The sequence below is a fragment of the Trichosurus vulpecula genome, chromosome 5, assembly GCF_011100635.1.
Source record: "Trichosurus vulpecula isolate mTriVul1 chromosome 5, mTriVul1.pri, whole genome shotgun sequence".
Taxonomy (NCBI): domain Eukaryota; kingdom Metazoa; phylum Chordata; class Mammalia; order Diprotodontia; family Phalangeridae; genus Trichosurus; species Trichosurus vulpecula.
In genome coordinates this window covers 300,303,041-300,325,953 of record NC_050577.1, presented here as the reverse complement: position 1 = coordinate 300,325,953, position 22,913 = coordinate 300,303,041, and the positions used below count along the sequence as shown (strand labels likewise).

At 53.5% G+C, this 22,913-nt stretch overlaps 1 protein-coding gene across 1 annotated transcript; it reads left to right on the top strand.

Moving 5' to 3' along the window:
• Window positions 1–7,003: 7,003 nt before the first annotated feature.
• Window positions 7,004–15,639, top strand: LOC118851388 (cytochrome P450 2D14). The gene is made up of 6 exons (XM_036760828.1): window positions 7,004–7,250; window positions 8,475–8,646; window positions 10,788–10,873; window positions 11,513–11,594; window positions 12,305–12,492; window positions 15,252–15,639. Exons 1-6 carry the CDS (start codon window positions 7,083–7,085, stop codon window positions 15,519–15,521), a joined length of 966 nt encoding a protein of 321 aa, XP_036616723.1. The 5' UTR covers window positions 7,004–7,082; the 3' UTR covers window positions 15,522–15,639.
• Window positions 15,640–22,913: the final 7,274 nt, after the last annotated feature.

Genomic DNA, 22,913 nt, shown 5'->3' with positions numbered 1-22,913 from the left:
GTGTCTGGCATATAGTAGGCACAATATAAATGCTGGTTAATATTAGTAGGGTGCCTCAGGTGTCTGGATTTGGCCTTTTACTGGTCTACATTTTTACCAGTGCCTTGGATAAAGCCATAACCAGCATGCTTATCAAATTAGTAGCGGCAGTGTCACACAGCTAGTACGTGTCAGAGGCAGGATTTGAACCCAGGGCTTCCCGACTCCAAGTCTAGCCCTCTCTCCCACGCCGTTTCTATAGAGCTGGAAGTGGCTTGTAAACAGTTAAACACTCGGAAACACTGCCTTCTTTTCAAAAACTCATTTCCTCCTGGCGAGTCTAGCGTTTATACATCGCTGAGTAAGAAATTAGCGATTGGCTGCTAATGCTGAAGTCGGTCAGGGATGCCCAGAGGTCCCTTTTCCGCGCGTCTCCCCACCTCCCGGCGCTCCTGGGCTCTCCGCTGTCCGCTAAGCAGCCTGGACTTCCGTTCCCAGCCCGCGCAGCCCATCCTGGGGAGGCTGAAGGCGCCTCGCTGTCACTCAGCATCTACCCTCATGTGCCACCCCGCTCATCCCCCGCCTGGGAGCGGCACGAGGGACCACCAACCTCCCCACCCGCATAAAGGAGCTTCCCCCGTAGCTGAGCGTTTGATCAAAGAGGTGGGCGAGCTTCCACGCGGCGAGGGAGGGTGGGGGCAGCCAGCGTATGAACGGGAGTGGAGACTGCGCCAGAGGAGTATCAGCCGAAGGCCGGGGCGTGTTTGGTCTAGAGCAGCCAGTGAACCAAGAGGCGTTTATCGCGCACCCGTGTGCCAGGCTTAGTGCTGGGCACTGCCTGTGCAAGTCTGTGCAGGGCTTTCGGCCTCGCTCCGGGGAAGGACCAAAGCGCAGGGGGAAGAGACAGATTGGACTTCAAGGGTTCTTAATTCACTTTCTTTTCAGGCTTCTGTTCTCTCTCTTCCCCTCTCCCCCCGCAAAGGAAAGCAAGAAAAACAAAATCCGTGGCAAACGTACGGAGTCAAGCAAAACAAATGTCCGCGCTGGCCGTGTCCCGCCCCCGGTGATCCTCCGTCTGCACCGAGCCCCCCAGCTCTGTGTGGAGGCGGCCCGCGGGGGCGCCGGGGGTCCTGGACTGAGGCTTTCAGAGTAGGCTTGATGGAAAGGCCTCCTAAGCAGGCTGTCCTGAAAGTGACTGCGCTGTCTGGGAAGGGAGTGAGCTCCCCATCACCAGAAGTCTTTACCAGAGTCCTAGACTGGGATTTTGGACAGCTGACTGGATGGGAATCTGAACACACTGAAACCGTGTTGTCTCCGCATCTGCTCAGCATGGCTGTGTCTGAGCAATGATTCCCGAGTGTGTCCCTCCGACCAGTTGTGAGCCTCCGTTCTAGGAATCCTGGGCTTTCTGGAACCTAGGCTGTCATTCCCATAGCCCCGCACAAAGCCCTCTACCTGCTTCCTAGCTCGCCTAGGACGTGGCACTATGGTGTGGTGGGTGCAGCTCCGACCTGCAATCAGGAAATCGTCTGGAGCGATTTGCCATTTCATCTCCAGCTCATTTTACAGATGAGGAAACTGAAGCAAACAGGGTGAAGTGACTTGCCCAGAGTCACACAGCTAGGAAGTGTCTGAGGTTGGATTTGTACTCTGGTCTTCCTGGCTCCAGACCTGGGCTCTACCCACTGTGGCACCTAGCTGCCCTTCCTGCGAGCAGAAAGACCAGGTTTCAAATCCTACCAAATCTGCCACTTAACTACCTGTGTGACTCTGGGCAACTCATCCCCCACCCCCCAATTTCCTCCCCTGTAAAATGAGGGAGTTGTACTCTAGGGTTCCTCCCGAATCTAAATCTGTGATCTCATATGGATTCCATTCAGTCCAATTCAGACAAGGATTTATTGAGCAACTACTGCATACACTCAGTGCTGGAGACAGAAAAATCGATGCAGTCTCTCCCTCCCAGGACCTTCTGATCCGCTGGAGGAGGAGGGGCCTCTAATGCTAGAGTGGAATGGGCGGGACAGGGACGGTAAGGAGTCAGGGAAGACTTCCCGGAGGAGGCAGGTCCAACCCAGGCTTCTGGGAGGTGGAGAGGAGGAGGAGGAGGAGAGGAGGGAACCTGCTCCAGGCATGGGGGACAGCCAGTATGTGTATATCAGCCGCATTAGCTAGGCGTGCCCAGCCACCTCCTTGGCACCGACGGTAATTAAACGTTTCTCTGCTCACTTAATTGAGGCTGTGATCGCTCTGAATCAGACACTCGCCTGCTGATTCCCGTGAAGGTAGCGGCAAAGCTGGCCAGGCCAATGGAAGGAGCCGCCACTGGCTGGTGATAGAACGCGGGTGGAATCCCGCTCCGGCTCTACCACCCGTGCGCTGGGCGCCTCGGTCCCTTCCCCGCGCTGGCCTCCACTTTCCTCTTTTGTAACATTAAGACATTGCACTAGAATGCTGGGTGATCTGTCTCTAAGGCTCCTTTGGGTTCTAAGATTCAGCTGGTGAAATCATCAGAACATAAGCTCCCTGAAGACAGGGGCCATATGCCTTTAAATGCACTGGATGTGAACTCAGGAAGATCTGGGTTCCAGTCCTGTCTCAGATCCTTATCGGCTGCATGACCTTAGACAAGTCAACTTTTCTGGACGTTAGTTTCCTCAACTGTAAAATAAGAGCGTTAGACTTAATTTCTAAGATTCCTTCCAATTCTAACCAATCTATCATAGCCTGGACGTCTGGCACATAGTAGGTGTTGGTTGATTCGGAAATGCAGATCCGTGAAGGGGTGACACATTAAGCCAGAGCCTGGCGGAGCCCGCGCGTCTGAAAAGTGTAGCCCAGCATTGTAATAGGGGCAGAGAGCTTGGATCCATGCGCTGGGGCCGAGTAAACAGATCCAGACAACCTCGGTATGAAAGCCCTCGGAAACTCCTGCGGACACAGCTCGCCTGTGTAGACACAGCTCTCCTTGCAAACCTTTTGGCTTTGGCCATTCTGTCCCACTGCCCAACTTGACCTCACGGGTTAAAGCAGCAGCAGGGAGTGGTGTAAAGGGTAGTGGATCTGGAAGACTTAAGTTCAAATCCTGACTCTGATACTTCCTCACTGCATAACTTTGAATTCACTTGGCTACTGAGCCTGTAAGAAATATCATTCTCACTGCCTACTTCTCAAGGCTTCCTAAGAGTTATTGAAAAAGACCTTAGAGATGGTCAAGTCCCAGACTATTAACCTGGGAGATCCAGCCCCAAATCACTAATAACAAAAGAAATGCAAGGTGGCTCTCTCACTTTCCTTTGTAGAAAGAGGCCTGTGCATGATTGGTGGAGCTGTGCAGTGGCCCAACTATTGTGGAAAGCAATTTGGAATTATGCAAATAGTGGCCAAAATGGATACCCTCTGACCCAGAGAGCCCACTGCTGGTCATAGAGATCCCAAGGAGGTCAAAGATAGAAGAAAGGTCCCATATGTACCAAAATATTTATAGCAGAAATCAACTCCAACCTCTTTACAACTTGGGAAACTGAGACCCAGAGAAGTGAAGGAACTTGACCAAACCCCCAGAGAAGTAAGGAGTAAGGTAGGAATTAAAACTCAGGACTAAAACTAAATACCAAAATTTCTCATACAGCACCTTTTAAGCCTAAAATGAGCTATTGAAATTGAGTTCTCATTCACTGGCTGCAATAGCTCCCTGAGGTTTCAGCCAGGAACCCTCCAGCCCCTATGGCTGGACCCAGTTCTTTTACTCCAGGCACTGAACTCCCTGTACATCTGTATCCTACTGTTTCAACAATCCGGCTAGCAGCCACCATGGGGGTGCAAAACCAACAACAACCAGATCACAGAAGGCTGCAAGCCCAGCATACAAATATCATTCACTTAGTTCAGGGCGGAAAGCCAGCACCCTGAACTTCAGAGCAAATACAAACAAATTACAAACATCGGCAGACAGACCTTGTCTGATTCAAATCCCAATGCATAGTTGCTAGAGTTTAACAAAGTCCCAACATCCAGGCAAGCTGGAGGGCTCTGAACTACAGCTGCCCAGAGTCTGCACATCAGCACACCACCAAGAGCGAGAGCCCTCAGCAAACAGCTCTGTCTTCTCTTTTTATGCACTCTTTGGCTGTCATCAAACATCATCGGATCGACCAAAACTTAAGCTCTTACTGGTGGCTCTGGTGTTAGCACCTCCCTTCATTGGCCCCACATGGAGCCCCACCTTAGTTACCAATTCACACCCACATAGGCTTAGCACCTAATAGATGGGGGTTTGGGCCTGGGGCTTAGCACCTAGTTCATCAAAGGAAACAAAGGCCAAACTCTTCAAGGGCACTTGGTTGAATAAGTGGTAGGAGCCCATCTTGATCCCCAACACACCTACCAAGTGTCTCCAAGTTTGTTCTCTCTCCCCCAAACTCATGCTGGGTCCTCAACCTTCCTGGGCACCTGCACTTGTCTGTTTGGGCACCTCAATGCCCCCCTGTCTCGTCCTGCCACTTAGAGATAGCTAGAAGCCCGAGTTCAAATCCTGACTCAGACACTCAAGACATTCACTAGTTGTATGACCCTGGACAACACATTTGACCTTGCCTATCCTCAACCCACTGGGGGTTGTGGGGATCAAATCAGACAACATCATTAAAGCCTTCTGCACACCTTAAAGTGCTAGAGAAAAGGTGCAGCGGCAGCGATGGTAGCAGTGGCAGTGGCAGTACTTGTTCTTATGTGCCAGTCCCTGCCATATCAGTATAGCCAATATATGAAGAGGCAGTGTGGAATAGTAGAGACAGCCCTGGATTTGAAGTCAGAAAAGCCTGGGTTCATGCTCTGTCTCTGACCCTCCCTCAGTCACTCTGTGACCCTGGACAAGTTACTTGAGCTCTCCGTTTCCTCCTCTGTAGGTGGGCACAACGATGCCACAGTGCCCACCTCACAGGGATGTTGTGAGGATCAGTGAGAAGTCACTCATGAAGCATTTTGCAAACGTTAAAGTGCCCTAGAAATGCCAGTTATAATTACTATTGCCTGAGTGTTGGGCTTTGGACCAAGGAAGACAGTCACCTTGCTCCCTACTGTGGACGCTGTGGAAATTGAATGAGCCCCATTGACTCCACGTTGTGACTCAGTGCTGGAGCCAGCTCAGCTCCCTTTCAGTTCAATTATGGGAATCGGGAGAGAATGTTCTTGCATCGTTTGAACCTGGCCCCCATGACGGAGAAGCCAGACCACTCCCACTTGTTGCTTAGAGACCAGATCTGTTTAACGCTAAACTGAGGACCTTGGTCATGCTGACCAGAAACCCAGTCAGATCCGAAGATTGATGCAAGGATTTTCCCCACAGCTAAGCATCTCATGCCACTCATATGTCTTGCCTGAAAACCAGCTCAGCACTGATCAATCTGTTATCATTTCCAGGTTCCTCTGATTGAATACAGACACCTGGGGGGAGGGGGACGCCTCTTTTTCTAATTTCAGGGAATTAGTCCTGGTGACTCTCCCCCCTTGCAACTTGGAAAGTCCCTAACCTTTCCTCCAATTAGAAATTGGAGAAATCTTGTATCCTGGTTTATATTCTGTTCATTGTTTTCTTTTAATGCATAAAAATCTTTCTCCCCTTTTGGAGTCCAGTGCCTAGCTGGGGAGGCCTGGGTGTCCTAGTGGGGTCCAGGAGAAAGAACACTGGTTCTGGAGTGAAGGAACCTGGGTTTCCATTCCACGTCTGACACGTACTACCTGTGTGACCTTAGGCAAGTCACTTAACCACTCTGAGCCTCAGTTTCCTCTCTGAGGGTCCTTCCAGCTCCAGATCTAGGATCTCCCTCTCCCCCCTCCCCTGCTCAAAGTCTCTTCTTCTCAACTTAAACATACCCTGTCCCCCCATGCTGCAGCCAGTCCTGAGTGGATGATTTGGGTTAGACCTTTGTCTGGATCAGGAAGTAGGCCAGGACAGGATCCCTCAGCAAGCAGGGACCTAGGTCCTGATTTTATGGCCCATCCTGGGTGGTCTGAAGGGCAAGAAGACATCTGAGAAAAGAGGAAAGCAGCGCCTCAACCAGGTCTTGGATCTTGTGAACTGTTAACTGACGTTTTGTTTTATGCTCTAAGCAAGAGTTTCTGGGATCTGTGTTCTAACCCCTAAAAGTCCTGGATCACTTCCCAGAATCACAGATTGAGTGTGCTGGAAGGGCCCTCGGGCCATAGAGTCCAACCCATACCCCAAAGAAGGCCCCTCTTTAACACTCCTGACCAGCCTCTGCTGGGAGACCTCCAAGGCGGGGGAGCCCACCACCTCCTAAGGTAAGCCACTCCACTTTAGGGCAGATCCCTTTTTTTTTCTAAATGGAATCTCCTGAAGTCTTTTCTGCCCCCTCCCCATCACTTCTGCCCTCTGGGGCCAAATAGAACTGGCTCAATCCCTCCTCCCCTCTAGAGCCCTCCATGTACTTGAACAGGGCTGCCATGCCGTTCCCCTCCCCCTCCTCATCCTACTCCCGTCCTCAAGCTACACATGTCCAATTCCTTCTAAGCCTTTCTCATATGCCTGTCACCATCCTGCTTACCTCCTCTGGACACACTCCAGCTAGCCAGTCAAGAGACAGGGTAATGTCAAGAGCCTTGGCCGGGAAATCAAGACCCCCCTCCCCCCCCCCGCCCCGGGCTGTCTAGAGTCTGATTTCCGACACTCACTCAATGGCCTTGGGCAAGAAATTTACAGGAAAAAGGACGGAGATCCAGAGAAGGGAAGCCGCTTTCCTGAGTGCCTCAGCAACAGAGCTCAAACCCAGGTCCCCGGTATGCTGTCCAAGGTACCAGGCTGCCCACAAGAGACTTAACAGATACCACCCTCCGCCTGTCTGGGTGGATTTCCCGTAGCCGCAGCTGCCCAGACCTCCTCCCGCTTTAAAAGGAGCTGGGCTACAGATGGGGGAGGGAGAGGGGAGTTGCCATCTGCGGAGGAGACCAGGCATGGGCTCCACCCCCAGGGACTTCACCCCCAGAAGCTGGATAGGAAGTCAGGGGCAGGCTTCGAAAGAAAAGAAAGAAGAGGAAAAGGAAGAAGCAAGGTCTTTAGCGTGGGACAGGGACGGGGAAGCATCATGGCACTCGTGGCTCAGGTGTTCTGCAGGGAGACTCTGACCACCACGGTCCTGGTCCTCACTGTCTTCTTGCTCTTTTTGGAGCTCTCGAAATGGTGGCGGAGGCCCCCCCGCTATCCTCCCGGCCCCACCCCTGCTGGGAAACATCTCCATGGCTCCTTCGGACAGGTAAGAGGGCCAGGGGGGCGGGGCTGGGCAGGGCAGGCGACGCACGTGCAGTTCCCTGAGCAGGACAGTGGGCTGGGGAGACGCCTCCCCACCCTGGGGGCCTGTGAAGATCAGCACATCTCCGTCCCCCGGTTTCCCAGTGCCTGCTGGGCAGTTGTAGGTTAGCCCAAACCATTTGCAAACCGACCCCGGGATTCTAGAACCAAACCCTTCCTTTCAAAGTTCATCCCGGTCTCCAGGTGCAGCCTTGACCCTTTCCACTGTGACTTTTCAAGGCCGCGCCCATTCTCCCTAGTCCCTCTCCCAGTGCCCCTCCCCCCAGCCTCTGGTTTGCCAAGCCGCCGCCTGCCAGAGTTCGCCCCGATTCTGAAGCCCCTCTCTGCGCGGGGCCTGGGACCTGTCGCTTCCCTTCTAGGTTTATCTCCCCTCCCCACCCCCATCCCTCTTTTCCTTTCCACTCCCTGGGTTAGCTCCTCCTCCCCCGACTGGCTGCCAACTGACCTCGCTGCTTTCAGACTCTCCCCACTCTGGGCTTTCCACACTTCGCCCAGACTCTCCCTAATGTGCATCTCTACCACCTCACCGCCTGCCTCTGTGTCTAGGCTAAAAGCCAAGCGCCTCCGAGCGGTGCTGGAAACCCTCCCGAGCCTGAATGAGCCCCCCTCCCTCTCTCGCATCCCCTGCTCCTGAATGAATAGGAAGGCTGGGGCAGTAGACCCGGCACCTATATTAAACTACATTTTCTAGGATTTCCTGCGGCTTTTGGGCTCCATCTCCACTGTCTGGAACTGAAATCAGAGAGCCTGGGCTCAAATCTCAGGTCTGCCATTTTCTAGCTGTGTGACCTTGGGCAAGTCACTTAACCCCTGTTTGCCTCAATTTCCTTCCTCTGTAAAATGAGGTGGACTCAATGGCCTCTAAGATCCTTCCAGCTCTGACTCTGAGCCTCTGAATGACTCACACCGCTTGCTTAATCTGCACGTATGACATCTCATATATGTTCCGGGGTCCAGTCGCTGCGTGAATGCTGATCACCTCTTCTAATCTGGATGGGCACAGTGGGCCTCTCCTGTTCTCTCCAGCACGAATGCTCCTTCTCCTGGCAGTACCCAGGTGCCTGTGCCAGGATTCAGAACCCTGGGGTAGAGACTCCAAATCAGCATGGTGCTGGGAGTCCCTGGCCCTGTCACCTCCCTCTGCCCATGCCCTCCCTTCCCTCCACAGCTCCGGAAGAAGTTTGGGGATGTCTTTAGCTTCCAGATGGCCTGGACCCCTGTAGTGGTGCTGAATGGACCAGTTGCTGTCCGGGAGGCCTTGGTGCAGAAGTCTGAGGATACTTCAGACAGGCCACCCTCACCAATCTCCAATCACCTGGGCTTTGGACCCAATGCCCAAGGCAAGTTGCTCTTTGACCCCCCCCCCCAGGTGTCCCAGGGCAGGTTCCAGGGCCAGTCAGTTGCTTCAGGACAGCCTTACTCACTGGACCCTCACTCAGAGGAGGGAACTGAGGCCCAGAACAGTTAACCCTCTGGAAGGCTGTACTCACTCAGCATCCTGGGGTGGGGGTAGGGTGCACCTCAGACTCAGCCATGAAGGAGTTCAGTGTGGGCTGAATTGGTCTAGGAGGGCTTCTGGGAGGAGGCAGGGCTTCATTTGTCCCTTGAAGAATGGGCAAGTCTGGAAGTGAGCCATGAGCTACTCTGGGAAGCAGTCTGATCAAAGGTAAAATATTGGCCAGTCCTGAGGGAGGAGGGTCTGCCCTGACCTGGGCTTGGCCCAGCTGTTGGAACAAAGGCAAACACAGGCTCCAAACCTACTCCTGCCCAGGGCTGGTCTCTGAGGTCCCTCCTGGCTCAATGGATCAGACCTACTGGCCTCGGGAGAAGGCAGGAGTCTGACCACCTCAGACTGATTTGATGAGAGCCCCTCAGGGTCATGCCTGTGCCAAGCACCCTCTAACAGAGGAATCCCTCACTCCTCAGCTCTTCCACTCCCCACAGTAGGCTGGTCCAAGCCTACTCATCTCTCCTCAAGCCTGCCATGCCTCAGCTGAGAACCTTGCTTCATATTTCACTGGAAAAAAATGCAGGCATTCACCAAGCAGTCTCCCTTTCTGTGCATCTCCCATCTACCAGACATCAGCCTCCACTCCTCCTTCCCTCCAGTATCTCATGAAGAGATGGCCCTTCTCCTTGCCAAGGCAAACCCCTGGTCATCTTGGTCACATCCCCTTCCATCTTCTCCAGCTAGTTGGCCCCATCCCTACTATCTCCCAATCTACTGCCTCCTTTCCTTTCCTGCTGCCTACAAACCCTCCTTTGTCTCCTCCATCCTTGAAAGACCCTCAGGTGATCTAGGAGAAAAGAGAAAGAATCCAAGAGAATCCCTGATGTCATCCCATCTATGTCTCTGCTTCCTTTCAGAGCTAAATTCCTTGAGAGTTTACACCTTCCTCCTCCCTTTTCTCTCACTCTCCTCTTAACTCTCTCTAGTCTGGCTTCTGACCTACTCAAAGGGACCCATGACCTCTTAATTGCCGAATCCTGTGGGCTTTTCTCAGTCCTCATCCTCCCTGACATGGTCAATCACCCTCTTCCTCCATCCCCTCTCCTCTCCAGGGTTTGAGACACTGCTCTCTCCTGGCCCTCCTCCTACCTGACTGTTGCTTTCTCGCTCTCCTCTGCTGAAACTCCATCCAGGTCATGCCTATGAAACCTGGGTATTCCCCAAGACCCTGTTATGGGCCCTCTTCCCTTTACTCTCTCCCTTGGTGATCTCATCACATCCCATGTGTCCAATCATCTGTATTTCAGATGACTCCTGGATTGATATATCCAGCCCCACCTCACCAACATGGACCACAACATCTCAAACCAGCCATCCGTACACATCTAAAACAAGACTCATTCTCTTTCCCCTCAACTCTCCCCTTCCTGGACTTCCCAAGTGCTTTGGAGAGAACCTCCATCCTCCCAGTCCCCTGAGGCACCCAGATTGTCAAAATAGTCTCCTATTGGTCTTCCTGCCTCAAGTCCTTCCAGCGGTGTCTTCTTGTCTCCAGCATCAAATACAAAATTCTCTGTCTGCCCGTCACAGCCCTTCATAACGTGGCCTCTTCCAACCTTTGCAGCCTTCATACACTTTGCTCCCCTTCATTCACTCTATGACCGGGGGCAGCAGCTGGCTTGCTATTCCTTGGACACCATTGCCCATCTCCATGCCTTTGAAGGGGCCATCTCCCCTATATGGAAGGCTCTCCCTCCTCATCTCTGCCTCCCCTTCTCCAGCTCCTTTAGAGACTCACAGATCCCACCTTCCCAGCCCCCCCCCCAGCTGCCATTTTTTTCCCATGAGGTTATGTCGCATCTATTTGGAAGATGCCTCGTATTATGTGTTTGCATCTCCTTTCTCCCAGTAGGATATAAGCTCTCTGAGGACTGGGGCCACGTTTGTACTTTTTCTCTCCGGTGCCTGTCACCGTTTCTGGCACAGTCAGTGCAAACTAAACTGACCGATTCAGCTACTTCTCCCCACCAGGCGGGATATTTGCCAGATATGGGGAAGCCTGGAAGGAGCAGAGAAGGTTCTCCTTCACCACCATGAGGAACTTTAGACTGGGAAAGGCTATTGGATGGGAGAGACCTTGGAGGTCATCACATCCAGCCTCCTCATTCTACAGATGCAGAAACTGAGGCTCATAGAGAGTAAGGGAGTTACTCAAGGTCACAGAGCTGGGAAGTCGAAAATATTTTAATTTTAGTCTGGCAGCATGATTTCAGTCACTGAGCAATTCCCTGGTAAGAGCTACCTTGAGCTCTTAGAGGCTAAGTGATTGTCCGAGGCTCACACAGCTAGCATGTGTCAGAGGCAGGACTTGAACCCAGGTCCTATTAACCCTGACACCAGTTTTCTGTTAACCACAATACACTTCCTCTTACATGGCAAGTACCAACAATAATGATGGTAGCCTTTACCCTCATCCCAATTCCCACAGGTGAGGTGGGCCCCTGAGCAGGGAGGTCAAGGAGAGATTCTTCTCTAGCACGATCAGCTCGAGCCCCCACTGGTGTATGCCCACAGCGCGCGCGCGCGCGCGCGCGCGCGCGCGCGCACACACACACACACACACACACACACACACACACATCATTTATGCTGGGTGGCAGATAGGACTTGTTCTCACTGGCCCCGCAGGGCAGAACCAGGAACAATGCAGGGAAGATGCCAGAAAGCCTACTGAGATCTGACATCGGGAACAACAGTTCCTAGCCGTGAGAGCTACCCTGAGGTGGGATGGGCTGCCTTCAGTGGCCTACACTGGTAGCAGTACAGTGAAGGGGGACTGTAGGAGAGATGTTGTGGAGGTGAAAACCAGGGCAATCCCCTCTCAGCGATGGGAAGTTCAGTACCTCTTGAGAGAGCCCCATCCTGTTTTCACAAGGACATCCAGGACTGAGTATCGGGCATCCTCTCCTTGCCTCACCCTCTGGGCTGGCATTTGGATAGCACTCTAAGGTCTGCCTGGGGCTTCTTTTCCACTCTCTTGTGTGTCCATGGTGCCCTCAAGATGTGTGGAAGTCACAGAGAGGTAGATTTTGACTTGATGGAAACATGCTTCCTAGCTAGAGCTGTCCCAAAGAGGACTGGCTTGTCTTGGGAGGTAGTGAGTTCCCCACCACCAAACAGTTGCAAGAGAGGGGATGCTTGTGCCAGCACAGTTTGGACTAGATGCCTCTTAGGGGCCTTGCAATGAGCAACAACCATTTATTAAATGCTTACTTTGCACCAGGAACTGTTCCAAGTGCTGGGGATACAAATGCACTTCCTTTCTACAGGGAATGGGGGACAGTCCTGAGAAGGTTCATGCCCCATGACCCTCAGATGACCAAATGTCTGAGCTGGAAGGGCCTTAGGGACCATCTAATAGTCTTGTAGGCCATGGAGGTCCAGCTCATGCAGCTACTTAGGCCTGGACTCCAACTGAAGTCCCCGCCTCTCTTGGGATGGCCCCACAACCACCACCCTCTTGGCCTCACTTTCACTGGTCTCTCCAGGCAAGGTCCAGGAGGAAATAGACAGAGTGATTGGCCTGGACCAGAGGCCAACGATGAAGGACCAGGTCCACATGCCATTTGCCAACGCTGTGATACATGAAGTCCAGCGCTTCTTGGATATCATTCCCCTGGGCATCCCACACATGGCAAGCCGGGACCTTGAGATCCAAGGTTTCTTTATCCGGAAGGTGCTCACCTGCCCCCAGGCCTAGCTCCAGGCCCTAGAAGGGAGACCCAGTGCCGCCACCTCCTGGGAGAGCTCCCAGGGCACAGCAGAGAGGGCAGGAGACTGGTGTTCAGATTCCAGCGTTTAGCCCTTGCCAGCCGCCGGATCGGTGGTGAGCGCATGTTAACATCTCTAAGCCTCGGTTTTCATCCCTGTGAAAACCGCACTGCCGGCGCACTGCCCGGCCCCTCTGGGTTGCGAGGATAGTCCTATAGAAACAGGACTTAGGAGCTAACCCAGCAGAGGGCGCTCTGCACCAAGGATTGGAACCCACCTTTTCTCCTCAACTGTGACCATCAGAGAAGTCCAGGAGGCAGCTCTGGCCATTAATTAGGAGAGCCAGGACACCCAGAAGTGAAACCAGAGCCATCACGAGACATCCTGGCACCTGGGGCAAACTCAGCTGAGGGATCAAGGGTCAGCAAGCTCTGAGAGAGCCAATCCAACTGGGGGCGCAGCGGGGCCAGAAGTGGGAGGATCTGTCCCCTTTCCTATGGCCCACCTTCCTCCCGAACCTCTGGAGGGGAATGAGCCAGAGGAGGCATCGCGGTCTCTGGGGTGAAGGGAGGAAAAGTGCACTCTGGCTCTAGGGTGCCTGGAAGTAAGCCTCAGCTGGCCCACCCTAGTTAGGGCTCTGGTTCACGAGAGGGGGATCAACAAAGGGGTGCTGGGGTTTCATGGTGGGGGACCGTGGGTGAGGCTGGGGAGAAGGGAGGACTTGAACAAGCAACAAGTATCTGAATGGATGGAGAGGAGCCTTGTTCTAGAGCTGGGAAGGACCTCAGAGTCATTGATCCCAAGCTCATTTTACAGGTGAGGAAACTGAGACACAGAGAAGTCAAGTGACTTACACAAGTAGGGAGTGGAAGACACAGGATCTGAACCCAGCACCTCTGACTCCAAAGCCAATATGCCTTCCATTGTTCCACATTCCCATGCGTTTCTCAAAGGAATCCCTAAGCCACTGAATGAGGGTCACAGGCTTTCTAGTCAGTGAGTCTTTGGCGCCTAAGGTTCCATTCTCAGTCTTTGGAGGCTGTTTTCCTTGCCCTCTGCAGCTAGAGGTTGAGGAAAGGGAGCTGGGCTGAGGAAAAGGATTCCAGGCATGTTGTCCAGGGCATTCCTGACCAGGTGATCTCTCGGGTCCCTTCTAACTCCAATATTCTGGGCTTCTGTAATGGCGACAACACTGGCACACCCAGGATGGCTGCTAGCACGGGTTCTTAGATCTGCTTTTCTAGGAAAGATAGCTGTTTAAGGCTTGACAATCTTCTGTAATTACATTCACTAGTTCAGGGGAAAGGTCAGCACCCTGACCTTCAGAGAAAATACAAGCAGAGAAATTAGCACAGACCAACAGACGGGGCTCTGACTGCCCCAATCAAAGCAATATTGCTGAACACTTTACATACACCACTGGATCGAGAGCCTTCACATGTGAGCAGTCAGCGGTTCTGAGCATACAGCCACTCAGAGTCTTGACCAGGGAATTGAAAGATCCTTCTCATAAGCAAATCCCCAAAACAAAACACCAAGTCAGAGTATATATACACTTCTCAGAGCCAGAAGGCATTTAGAAATTTGCAAATAGTGTGGAAGCCTTCCTACAAGCAAGCCTCCCCTAAGCATGCTCCTCCTTAGCCAAGTTCCTCCCCCAAAGTCCTTCACATGACTCAGGATGGATCACAGCTGTGAGCGGGGCCAGAGCTCAAAGCAGGTCACACAGGCCTATTAATGGATGGGGAAGGTCTTCCTGTGCCATTAACATTACAGCTCCCAAGGAGGAAAGGGAGGGCAGAGGAGAGGAGGAGGAAAAGGAGGAAGAGGAGATTAGGGAGAAGGTGTTCTTTAGACTTATAAGGTTTAAAGAGCAAGACCTTTGGTAAGAAGTATCTTGGACCATTTCAGGTTTGCCAAGGACGAGGCTGTTGGGAAACCGAGGCCTCCACAACCAACTTCCCTACATCCCCATTCCATCTATTTTGGTTTTGGGGTTTTTTTGGGGGGGCAGGGAAATTGGGGTTAAGTGACTTGCCCAAGGTCACACAGCTAGTAAGTGTGTCAGGTGTCTGAGGCTAGATTTGAACTCAGGTCCTCCTGACTCCAGGGCTGGTACTCTATTCACTGCACCACCTAGCTGTCTCTCATTCCATCTATTTTAAGCAGGGTTCAGTTCACAAAAACTACATTTCTCGACAATCTTTTGGTTTTGTTGTATAAAACAAGGTCCCCCATGTAGAGTAGGTGAGCCTGGGACAGGAAACAGTGTGGAAGCAGTGGGTGTAATGGAAAAGCTGCTGGATTCAGCATCAGAGGTCCTGGGTTCAAATCCTTCATCAGCCATTTATTGTCCGCGTGGCCTTGCGTAGATCAGGGAAGTGGTCTGGGCCTCAGCTGTCACATTTATAGCATAAAGTGATTAGAATAGAAGGGCTGAAGTCCCGAGCAGCCCATGTGACTTGGAATCCTAGTTCTCCCACTTAGACAAGTTGCCTGTGGCTCAGTTTTCTCACTCGTAAAATTAGAAGGTTGGATTTGTTGGCTCCTAACGCCCCTTCTACATTCAAACCTATAATCTTAGGACTCTGCCTCTTGACTCTGACACTAGCAGCGTCACCTCTCTGTGCCTCAGTTCCCTCATCTGTAAAGGGAGGGGGTTTGGCCTTGATGGCCTCTAAGGTCCCTTCCAGATCTAAACGTGTGTGCCTTTGCAGGAGCTGATGGGAGTCAGGGTGGTCAGGCGTCTGCCATCAGCCTGGGAAGGACAGCATCTGGGATTCCCCCAATCTTTGTGTCGGCTGCTCTCCTGCAGGCCGCCGGATGTGCCTGGGGGAGCCACTGGCCAAGATGAAGCTGTTCCTCTTTTTCACTAACCTGCTACAAGACCTTAACTTTGTCCTGCCCCCAGGGAACCCCCTGCCCAGTGACGAGGCCAGCACCACATCTCTCTTAACCCCTCAGCCCTTCCAAGTCCGTGCTATGCCCAGATAGGAGCGGTGCCTGTGCCCATGCCCCTCGCCAATCCCCTTTACTAACCTGACTCCCCTTCTTTACCCATGTGACCCCTTGCCTCTTGGGCTAAGGGATCATGTCACTGGCATCACAGGGAATAAACTACCTTCTCAGCTCATGCCTCCGGCCTGTGAATTTTGTGGTCACCGAGCGGAGGAACTGGCCCGGTCAGTGTTACAGGAGAGCACGTGGGAGTGTAGTATGGAGAGCTGGAAGCAGTCCTGTTGGAGGGTCATTTAGTTACAATTCCCTCATTTTCCAGGGAAGGAAACTCTGGTCTAGAAAGCTTAAGTGAAGGGCAGCACCGGCCCTGGAGCCAGGAGAACCTGAGTTCAAATCCAGCCTCAGCTGTGTGACCTTGGGCAAGTCACTTAACCCCAATTGCCCTGCCGTCCCCCTCCAAAAAAAACCCAAAATAAAAAGCTTAAGTGATTTGCTATAACTAGCAAGTGTCAGGGCTAGCCATGCCTCCTGCCTCTAAAGCCGGTGCTCTTTCTACCAAGCTAGGCTGCCTTCCCCCTCTGGGCCTGTCTTCTCCGCTGACTAAATGACCCCTAAAGCCTAATGGCAGCAGGCCTTAATGCCCACGGGACCTCCACCTGTGGCCAGCGTCAAGTCATCCCCTGGGCAGGCTCATTGGGTAGGAGGCTGACAACGGTGGGATCTATGCCCCAGGAAGATCACTGGGGGCTGAGTGGGGAGAGATTTGATCCGAGGAAACTTATCAAAAGCTTTTGCAATAGCCTGAGAGAGCTGATAAGGGCCTTCACCAGGCTGGCGGCCTCGGTGTGGGCCGGGATCAGAAACAAGAGATGAGAAGGAAGACACAGATTTGACAAGAGGCTGGATGGGTGGCCTGAGTGCAAATGGAGAGGCGAGGACCTGAGACTGACCCTGGGGACCTGGGACCGTGGAGGGGTCCTTACGATCATGGAGAGGTCACAAAGAGAAGGAGGTCTGGGGGAAAGGGAATGAGACCTACTTTCCACCTACGCGACTTTGAGATGTCCCAGAAGCAGGCGGGTCTAATCGAATCCCTTCAATTTACAAATGAGGAAACTGACATCCAGGAAAGTTAAGTGATTTGTCCGAGGTCACTTAGGTAGCGAATGTCAGAACTGGCCTTCGAACCCATGTCTTCTGACTGGGGTGGCTGGGTGGTGCAGTGGATAGAGCACCAGGCGTGGAGTCAGGAAGACCCGAGTTCAAATATGGCCTCAGACACTCACTGGCTGTGTGACCTTGGCCAAGTCACTTCACCCTGTTTGCCTCAGTTTCCTCAACTGTAAAATGAGCTGGAGAAGGAAATGGCAAACCAGTTCAGTATCTCTGCCAAGAGAACCCCAAATGGGATCATGCGGAGTTGTTCACGACCACAAACTTCTGACCGTAGAGCTGGACCAGGGCGCGTAATCTAATGAAGTGGAAATATATATGTGAGCGTGTGTGGGTGCATATACATATCCACATGCACGTGCACATGCACACACACATATGAAAGAGTCCTGACATGAATTCAAACCATCAGGTCCACGCGTGCAGCATGGGGGAGGGGCCTGGGCAAGGGGAGGGACTCAGAACCAAGAGCTCAGGGTCCGAGGCTTCAGCCCAACCAGTCTGCAGGCCCCGGGGCCCCTTTCACCAAAGCCAGCCTCCAGAGGAAGGAAGAGGGAGCAGGGACTTCCTTGTCTTGTCTTCTGCCTTAGGAAGACCATGTCAGAGGGATCACCCAGTTACGGGAGGGACAACACAATGAAAGCAAGACCAGAGGAGATTGACTCAGGCAGCAGGGGGCCCAAAACCACACCGCAGGAGGAAGTAGGGGTGTTTGACTTGAAGGGAGAGGGGAGCTGGGAGTCATGACAGGGATGAGGACAGCACCTGGCCAGGGCTGATGGTCTGAGAGAGTGCTGGGGGCATGACACAGTCAGAGTCAAAGGCGAGACTTGAACCCAGGGCTTCCTGGTATCCAGCTAGGCCACTATAATGACCCCTCACATCCAGAGAGGAGAAATGGAACACTTGAAGAGAACCGGCTGTTCCACCTTAAGGTTTCTAAAAGATAAGGTAAGAGCAGATTTCAAAGAGGTAAGAGGATAGAACCCGGTCCTTGATGGACACTGACCCTGGAAGACCCTTAGTCGGCACTGATTCTGATAGGCACGGTCGTGGGCACTGACTGGCACTAAAAGTGGCGGACTGATGGACACTGACCTTGGCAGGCAGGTCTGCTACTCTGCTGGCCTCCCAGGCAATGGCAGGAGCGGGGCGGTGGCCCTGTTTGCACTGAAGGTGGGGGAGGGAGGGCCATTGAGGCAATCTGAAGGACCCTGGCCTGTGACTATTTGGTCATTCTCATCCACCCTGCCCCCCAGACTGCCCCAGGGTGCTGTTCCTCGGGTCCTAGACCAATAACAGACTCAGACAGGTACTGATGTGCACCCCAATGGTGACATTTCCATCCAGGCTTTATGAGGACCTTCCTTCTTTAATGGTTCTGGGTCTTGGGGAGGTTGGGGGCTGAGAACCAGTCTGCCCAGAGTCCTTGGAGGAGCCGGGCCACCCAGCTAGGCTCTCCATCCACAGTGGGCTCTGAAATGGACAGACACACAAAGGGGGTGTGGGGAGCTTGTCAGCAGAGATGCCCTTCCTGGGCCCTGCCCTGCTTTCTGAGGACCTGAGGAGGGGCACTCCGGGGCAGGCCTGGGGTACACCTGATTTAAGGTGCAGTGGAGCCCCCCCACCCCCAACCACAGCCAGCTTCTAGGGCTCTCTCGTCCCCAATTGCTCAAGTGCAGCCGAAAGGAGAAGTGGATCTTGGTACCCCAACCTCCCAGGGGCCACAGGCCTCCTCAAGGGCCTTGGGCTGGAGGCTTAGGCCCAGGGTCCCAGCTCCCATGAGCCCAGGCTCCAGGCCCTACAGTAGGCCTGGCTCCCCTCCCACCCATCCCCCAGGAGCAGCTCCTGGGTGAGGCCCAAGGGACCTAGAGGCCAGTGCTGGGAGGGAGGGAGCTCCTCAGAGGTGGGGGCAGCAGCCACAGCCTCACCCTCTCCATAGACCTCGGCCTTCTTCTGCTTCAACTTGTTTTCCTGTGGGATCAAGAAACGAGGGGGTAGAGAAAGGCAAAGCCTGGACTCCAGCCCCAGCTCGGCCACAAGATTGCTGTGTGGTCTTGGATAAGTCATTTTACCCTGTCTGCCACAGTTTCCTCGTCTGTAAAATGAGCTGAAGAAGGAAAATGGCAAACACTCCAGGGTCTGTGCCAAGAAAACCCCCAACGGGGTCAGGAAGAGTCAGATGTGACCGAAACGCCTCAACAGCTTCTTTCTCCAAATCCTCAGTAGCTTGTTTCAATCAAGGAAGCTCTTTGAAACCCTCAGATTGCTGCTAGAAACGGGAGCTGGGCTTTGTGGGGCGCGTCCAAGGGATCCGGGGGATGGCTGAGAAGGCCAGAGCAAACCGAGGGGAGCCTTCCTCACCTCAGAGGCTGGGCCCACAAAGTCCACGGGGTCATTAGGGTCCTCCAGGGCAGCAACCACCGGGCTTGTGAGCTTGGCAGTCCTCCGTGAAGGCTGCTGGGGAAACCGTCAGAAGAGCCTTGAGTGCCAGGCCAGAGTCAGAGGCAGAGGGGAGAGAGGAGGAGGGGGAAAGGGAGGAAGGGAGGGAGGAGGGAGAGGAGGAGGAGGAGGTAAGGTGGAGGGGGAAGAAGATGAGAGGGAGGAGGAGCAACCCTCCCGAGTCTTTTAGGCTCAGTCCTCTCTCTTCCCTTCTCCCTCCCCGCTTCTCCCTCCCCAGCAACCTAAAGATTGAGTCTGGTCATCCCAAGCTGAGACATGCCCTCAGTGTCAGGACCACAAATCAGACCTATCCCCAGGTGGAACAGCCTGCCCCAGAAGGTGGTGAGTCTCCCATCACTGGAGGTCTCTCTAGATGGGTTGCCGGATGACCCTTCTCACTTCTGGGAAGGGAGCCACCGAGTCCCCAGGGGCTGAAGGCCTGCCCGGCCTCCTGGTCTTAGGGACAGCTCGGCCACTCGGGAGCGAGCAGGAGGCTGGCTAGGCTGCTTTTGTCACCACGTGCTTCTCCTACTTCTGCTTCTACTTCGTGAGTGAGCGGGTGAGTGTGAGTGAGTGTACGTGGGTGTGTGTGGGTGTGTATGCATGTGTGAGTGTGAGAGTGTGTGTGTGTGCGTTGTGTGTGCATGTGTGAGAGTGTAGCTGTGAGGGAGTGTGTGTGTGTGTGTGTGTGTGTGTGTGTGTGTATGCGTGGAGGGGTGTGAGTGTGTGTGAATGTGTGTGTGTGTATGTCAGTGTGTGTGTGTGTGTGTATGCACGGCACATTCATGTGTGCAACCACTCCTCACTGAGCAGGTAATGGTACAATGCCTGGTAAACAGCAGGTGCCTAATATGTGCTCGTCCTCCCTGTGTGGAGCAGTGCTGCTCTTCACTCCTCAGACAATGAAGTCTGAGCAGCCAGGCCCCAGCCAGCCTTCCTCCTCCTTGGGGAGGGGGGAGTGGGGGCCTCTCCTTACCCCTAGACCCCCTCCTGGTTCCATCCCCTGGGGCCAAGCAGAAGGATGCTAATCCCACTTTCCCAGGACAGCCCTTCGAAGGACTGAAGACAGCTCCAAGGTCTCCCCAAGCACTGTCTCCTCTACCCCCAGGCTAAGGATCACCTGGTATACCTCTGCTTTCACATCTCAGTAACCTGGCAACTGGTAAGGAACCCTGAATACAGTAGGTATTTAATTCATGTTTGTGGGTTGGAGTTGGAGCTAGATTTGGAGCCCAAAGACTCAGGTCTATGATTTACTAATCTGTGTGACCTTGGGCAGTCACTTAATGCCTCTCCAAGCCTCGGTTTCCCCATCTGTAGAATGGGGAGGGTCTAACCAAACAGCCTCTTGGCCCCTACCAGCTACAGGCCTAGGCCCAGCCTAACGCACTCACCAGCCGGGCTTGCCATTTCCAGTTCTCGGTTCTGAGGTTCTGTGGCACCGGAGGGGAGAAAAGAGGAGGGGGCAGGAGCCCCCAGGGCAGAATTCAGCCCCCCCCACCCCGGCAGCCCCCTGCCCACTCTGTCTGCCACCCCTCACATTAAAGCCCTTGGCCCCTGGAATGTGACATGTCAGGGTGACCTTGATGCTCACAGGAGAGCAACTCCAGGGTCCCCTGATCTTGGGCCTCTCCCCTCCCCAAGGCTCAGGGCAGGGAAGCTGAGGCTCCCAGGGTCTTAGGAGGGGACTGGCATGGGGTGGGCGGATACTACAGCCGTCTCTTACCTGGGTCACTGGATAGCACTTATCTGCCGGCCCCCACACAGGCCGTAAGGTCTCCCCTATGCACTGTGGAGGGAGAAAAGGACAGCTTCAGGTGGATGGGACAGTGAGTGGGCCCCTGCCCCGCTGGTGGCCAGGCTGCAGGCCAGCTCCACCTCCTCCCAGCCAGCCCTGGCCCCTTGGAGGCCTCAGGCCGCTGACCTGTAAAAAAGAGCCTCAGAAATACGGGAGACCTCACAGCCTCTGTGTTCTCCTCTGTATAATGAGGGAATAATTCAGGCAGGGCTGGTTCTTTACAGACAGGGCTCTGCACCCTTCAGAGTGCAGGGAAATGTGTTATTATCAGCAGTAGTACTTCGGGGAGACCCTCCCATCCATCCGGGGCCAGCCCTCTCCGGCTGCCCAAGCAGAGTGATGCCTACCTTCGGGACCTCCCGAGTCCCAAGGCTGTCCTCAGAGGTTTTCTGGGGTCTTCCATGGAAGAAGTAATAGACCATGCCTGCAGCCAGCAGAGACAGAAAGAAGGGGGTCGTTCCCCTGCATCACTCCGGGGGCACACTGGAGGGCTCACCAACCAGCGACTCCCAAGAATCCCCCAAGAGTCCCAAAAGCCCAGCCTGGGACCCGGGGGCTGCTCGAGGTGGCTCGGCCTCCAGGACCTATGATCCCTAAATAGCAAGTCTTGCGACACCCTCCTCCAGGAAAGGGAAGCAAACAGAATCAAGTGACTTGCCCAGGGTCACACAGCTAGTGTCTGAGGCCAGATTTGAACTCAGGAAGATGAGTCTTTCCTAACTCTGGGCCCCACACACTATCCGCAGAAGAGATATCTAGGCAGTGTGAGTAGCAGACGGAGTTCCCAGCACTGCGCCCTCACTGTCCAGGGCCTTCTTCCTCCAAATAGACTCTTTTCAGACTGAGAAGGTATCTTGGGAAGGGATAAGGAAGTGGCTATCAGCACCGACAGAGACCCCCTGGGCTGGACAATTCACAAACATTTGGCCCTGATAGTTGTCTTTGCTCTGTCTCCAAGCACAGCTGTGCTCCCGGAGCTCGAGGACCTTCTAGGGAGCTGATTGTTAAATTTTCAGTGTGAGCATCAACACCTTGAAAATGGGTCAATGCTAGAAATCTAGCCCAAATTTCTTGTTTTGTTTGTTTCTGGACTTAAAGTACTGGAGAAAATGTTACTAGGTGTGTCACAGGTACAGAGGGTTTTTGGTCAGGTGTGGTTTTTTTTTTTTTTGGAGAGCTGGTTGTTAAATCATTAACTAACACGTCCTTTGTAGTAGAATGAGCAATAAATTTGGAGGCAGAAGACTTATGTTTGGACAGAAAATTGTGAATATAATGACAGAAATTAATACTAATACTTAATATCCCCTCAAATAATCCTTGGAGTGGCAGAATTTCACACTCCTACCCCTAAAATCATAAGATCAGGTTGAGCTGAAAACCCCCGACCCAGATCCTGCTCTGTGGGGGCGCCCGGCTGAATCTCAGCTTCTCGTGTCCTCACCCCCTTCCCTCAGGATTCACGGCATGAAGGCCAAAGCAGCCAGGATGAAGAGGCTTTCCTTGCCCAGATTGCCAAGGGGTGCTGGGCTCTCGTGACCAGGCTTTGCTAGCCCCCCTCTCCTAAAACTAGAAACCCGTTTTCATGGGTCTCTCTGGTTGGGAAATCCACTGGACACCCCCAGGCCAGGGGGTCTGCTGACCTCTTATCTCAATTAAAGACATTTTATTCCTCCACTCACAGGCTTTGATTTGATTCAGGATTTAACAGTTCAAACCTCCCCCCTCCCCCACCTTATATTTTCTACCTATTGTGACCTTGGACAAGTCCCTCTGTTTGGCCAGAACCTCCAGGTCTCTCTGTCCAGTTTCTTGGCAGCTGATTAGGACGGGTCTGAGCTGGTTATGTTAAGGTCCCCAATGGGGCCGCCCCAGCCATAGTGAGAGGCCCTGGCCTGGGCACCCAGGGGCTTCCTCACCTGCCAGAATAAAAAGCTGCATCACACACAGGGACTTGGAAACTCTGGAAAAGAGAAAAAAGTCAAGAAACAGCTGGAGCCAAGAGGCTGAGCCTC

Excerpts from the sequence above, each read along its gene's own strand:
- LOC118851388 (XM_036760828.1), top strand. The coding sequence starts at position 7,083 with ATGGCACTCGTGGCTCAGGTGTTCTGCAGGGAGACTCTGACCACCACG. Across the intron at positions 7,251-8,474 it reads TCCATGGCTCCTTCGGACAG|CTCCGGAAGAAGTTTGGGGA; the intron begins GTAAGAGGGCCA and ends TTCCCTCCACAG. Across the intron at positions 10,874-11,512 it reads GGAACTTTAGACTGGGAAAG|TTCCTAGCCGTGAGAGCTAC; the intron begins GCTATTGGATGG and ends CGGGAACAACAG.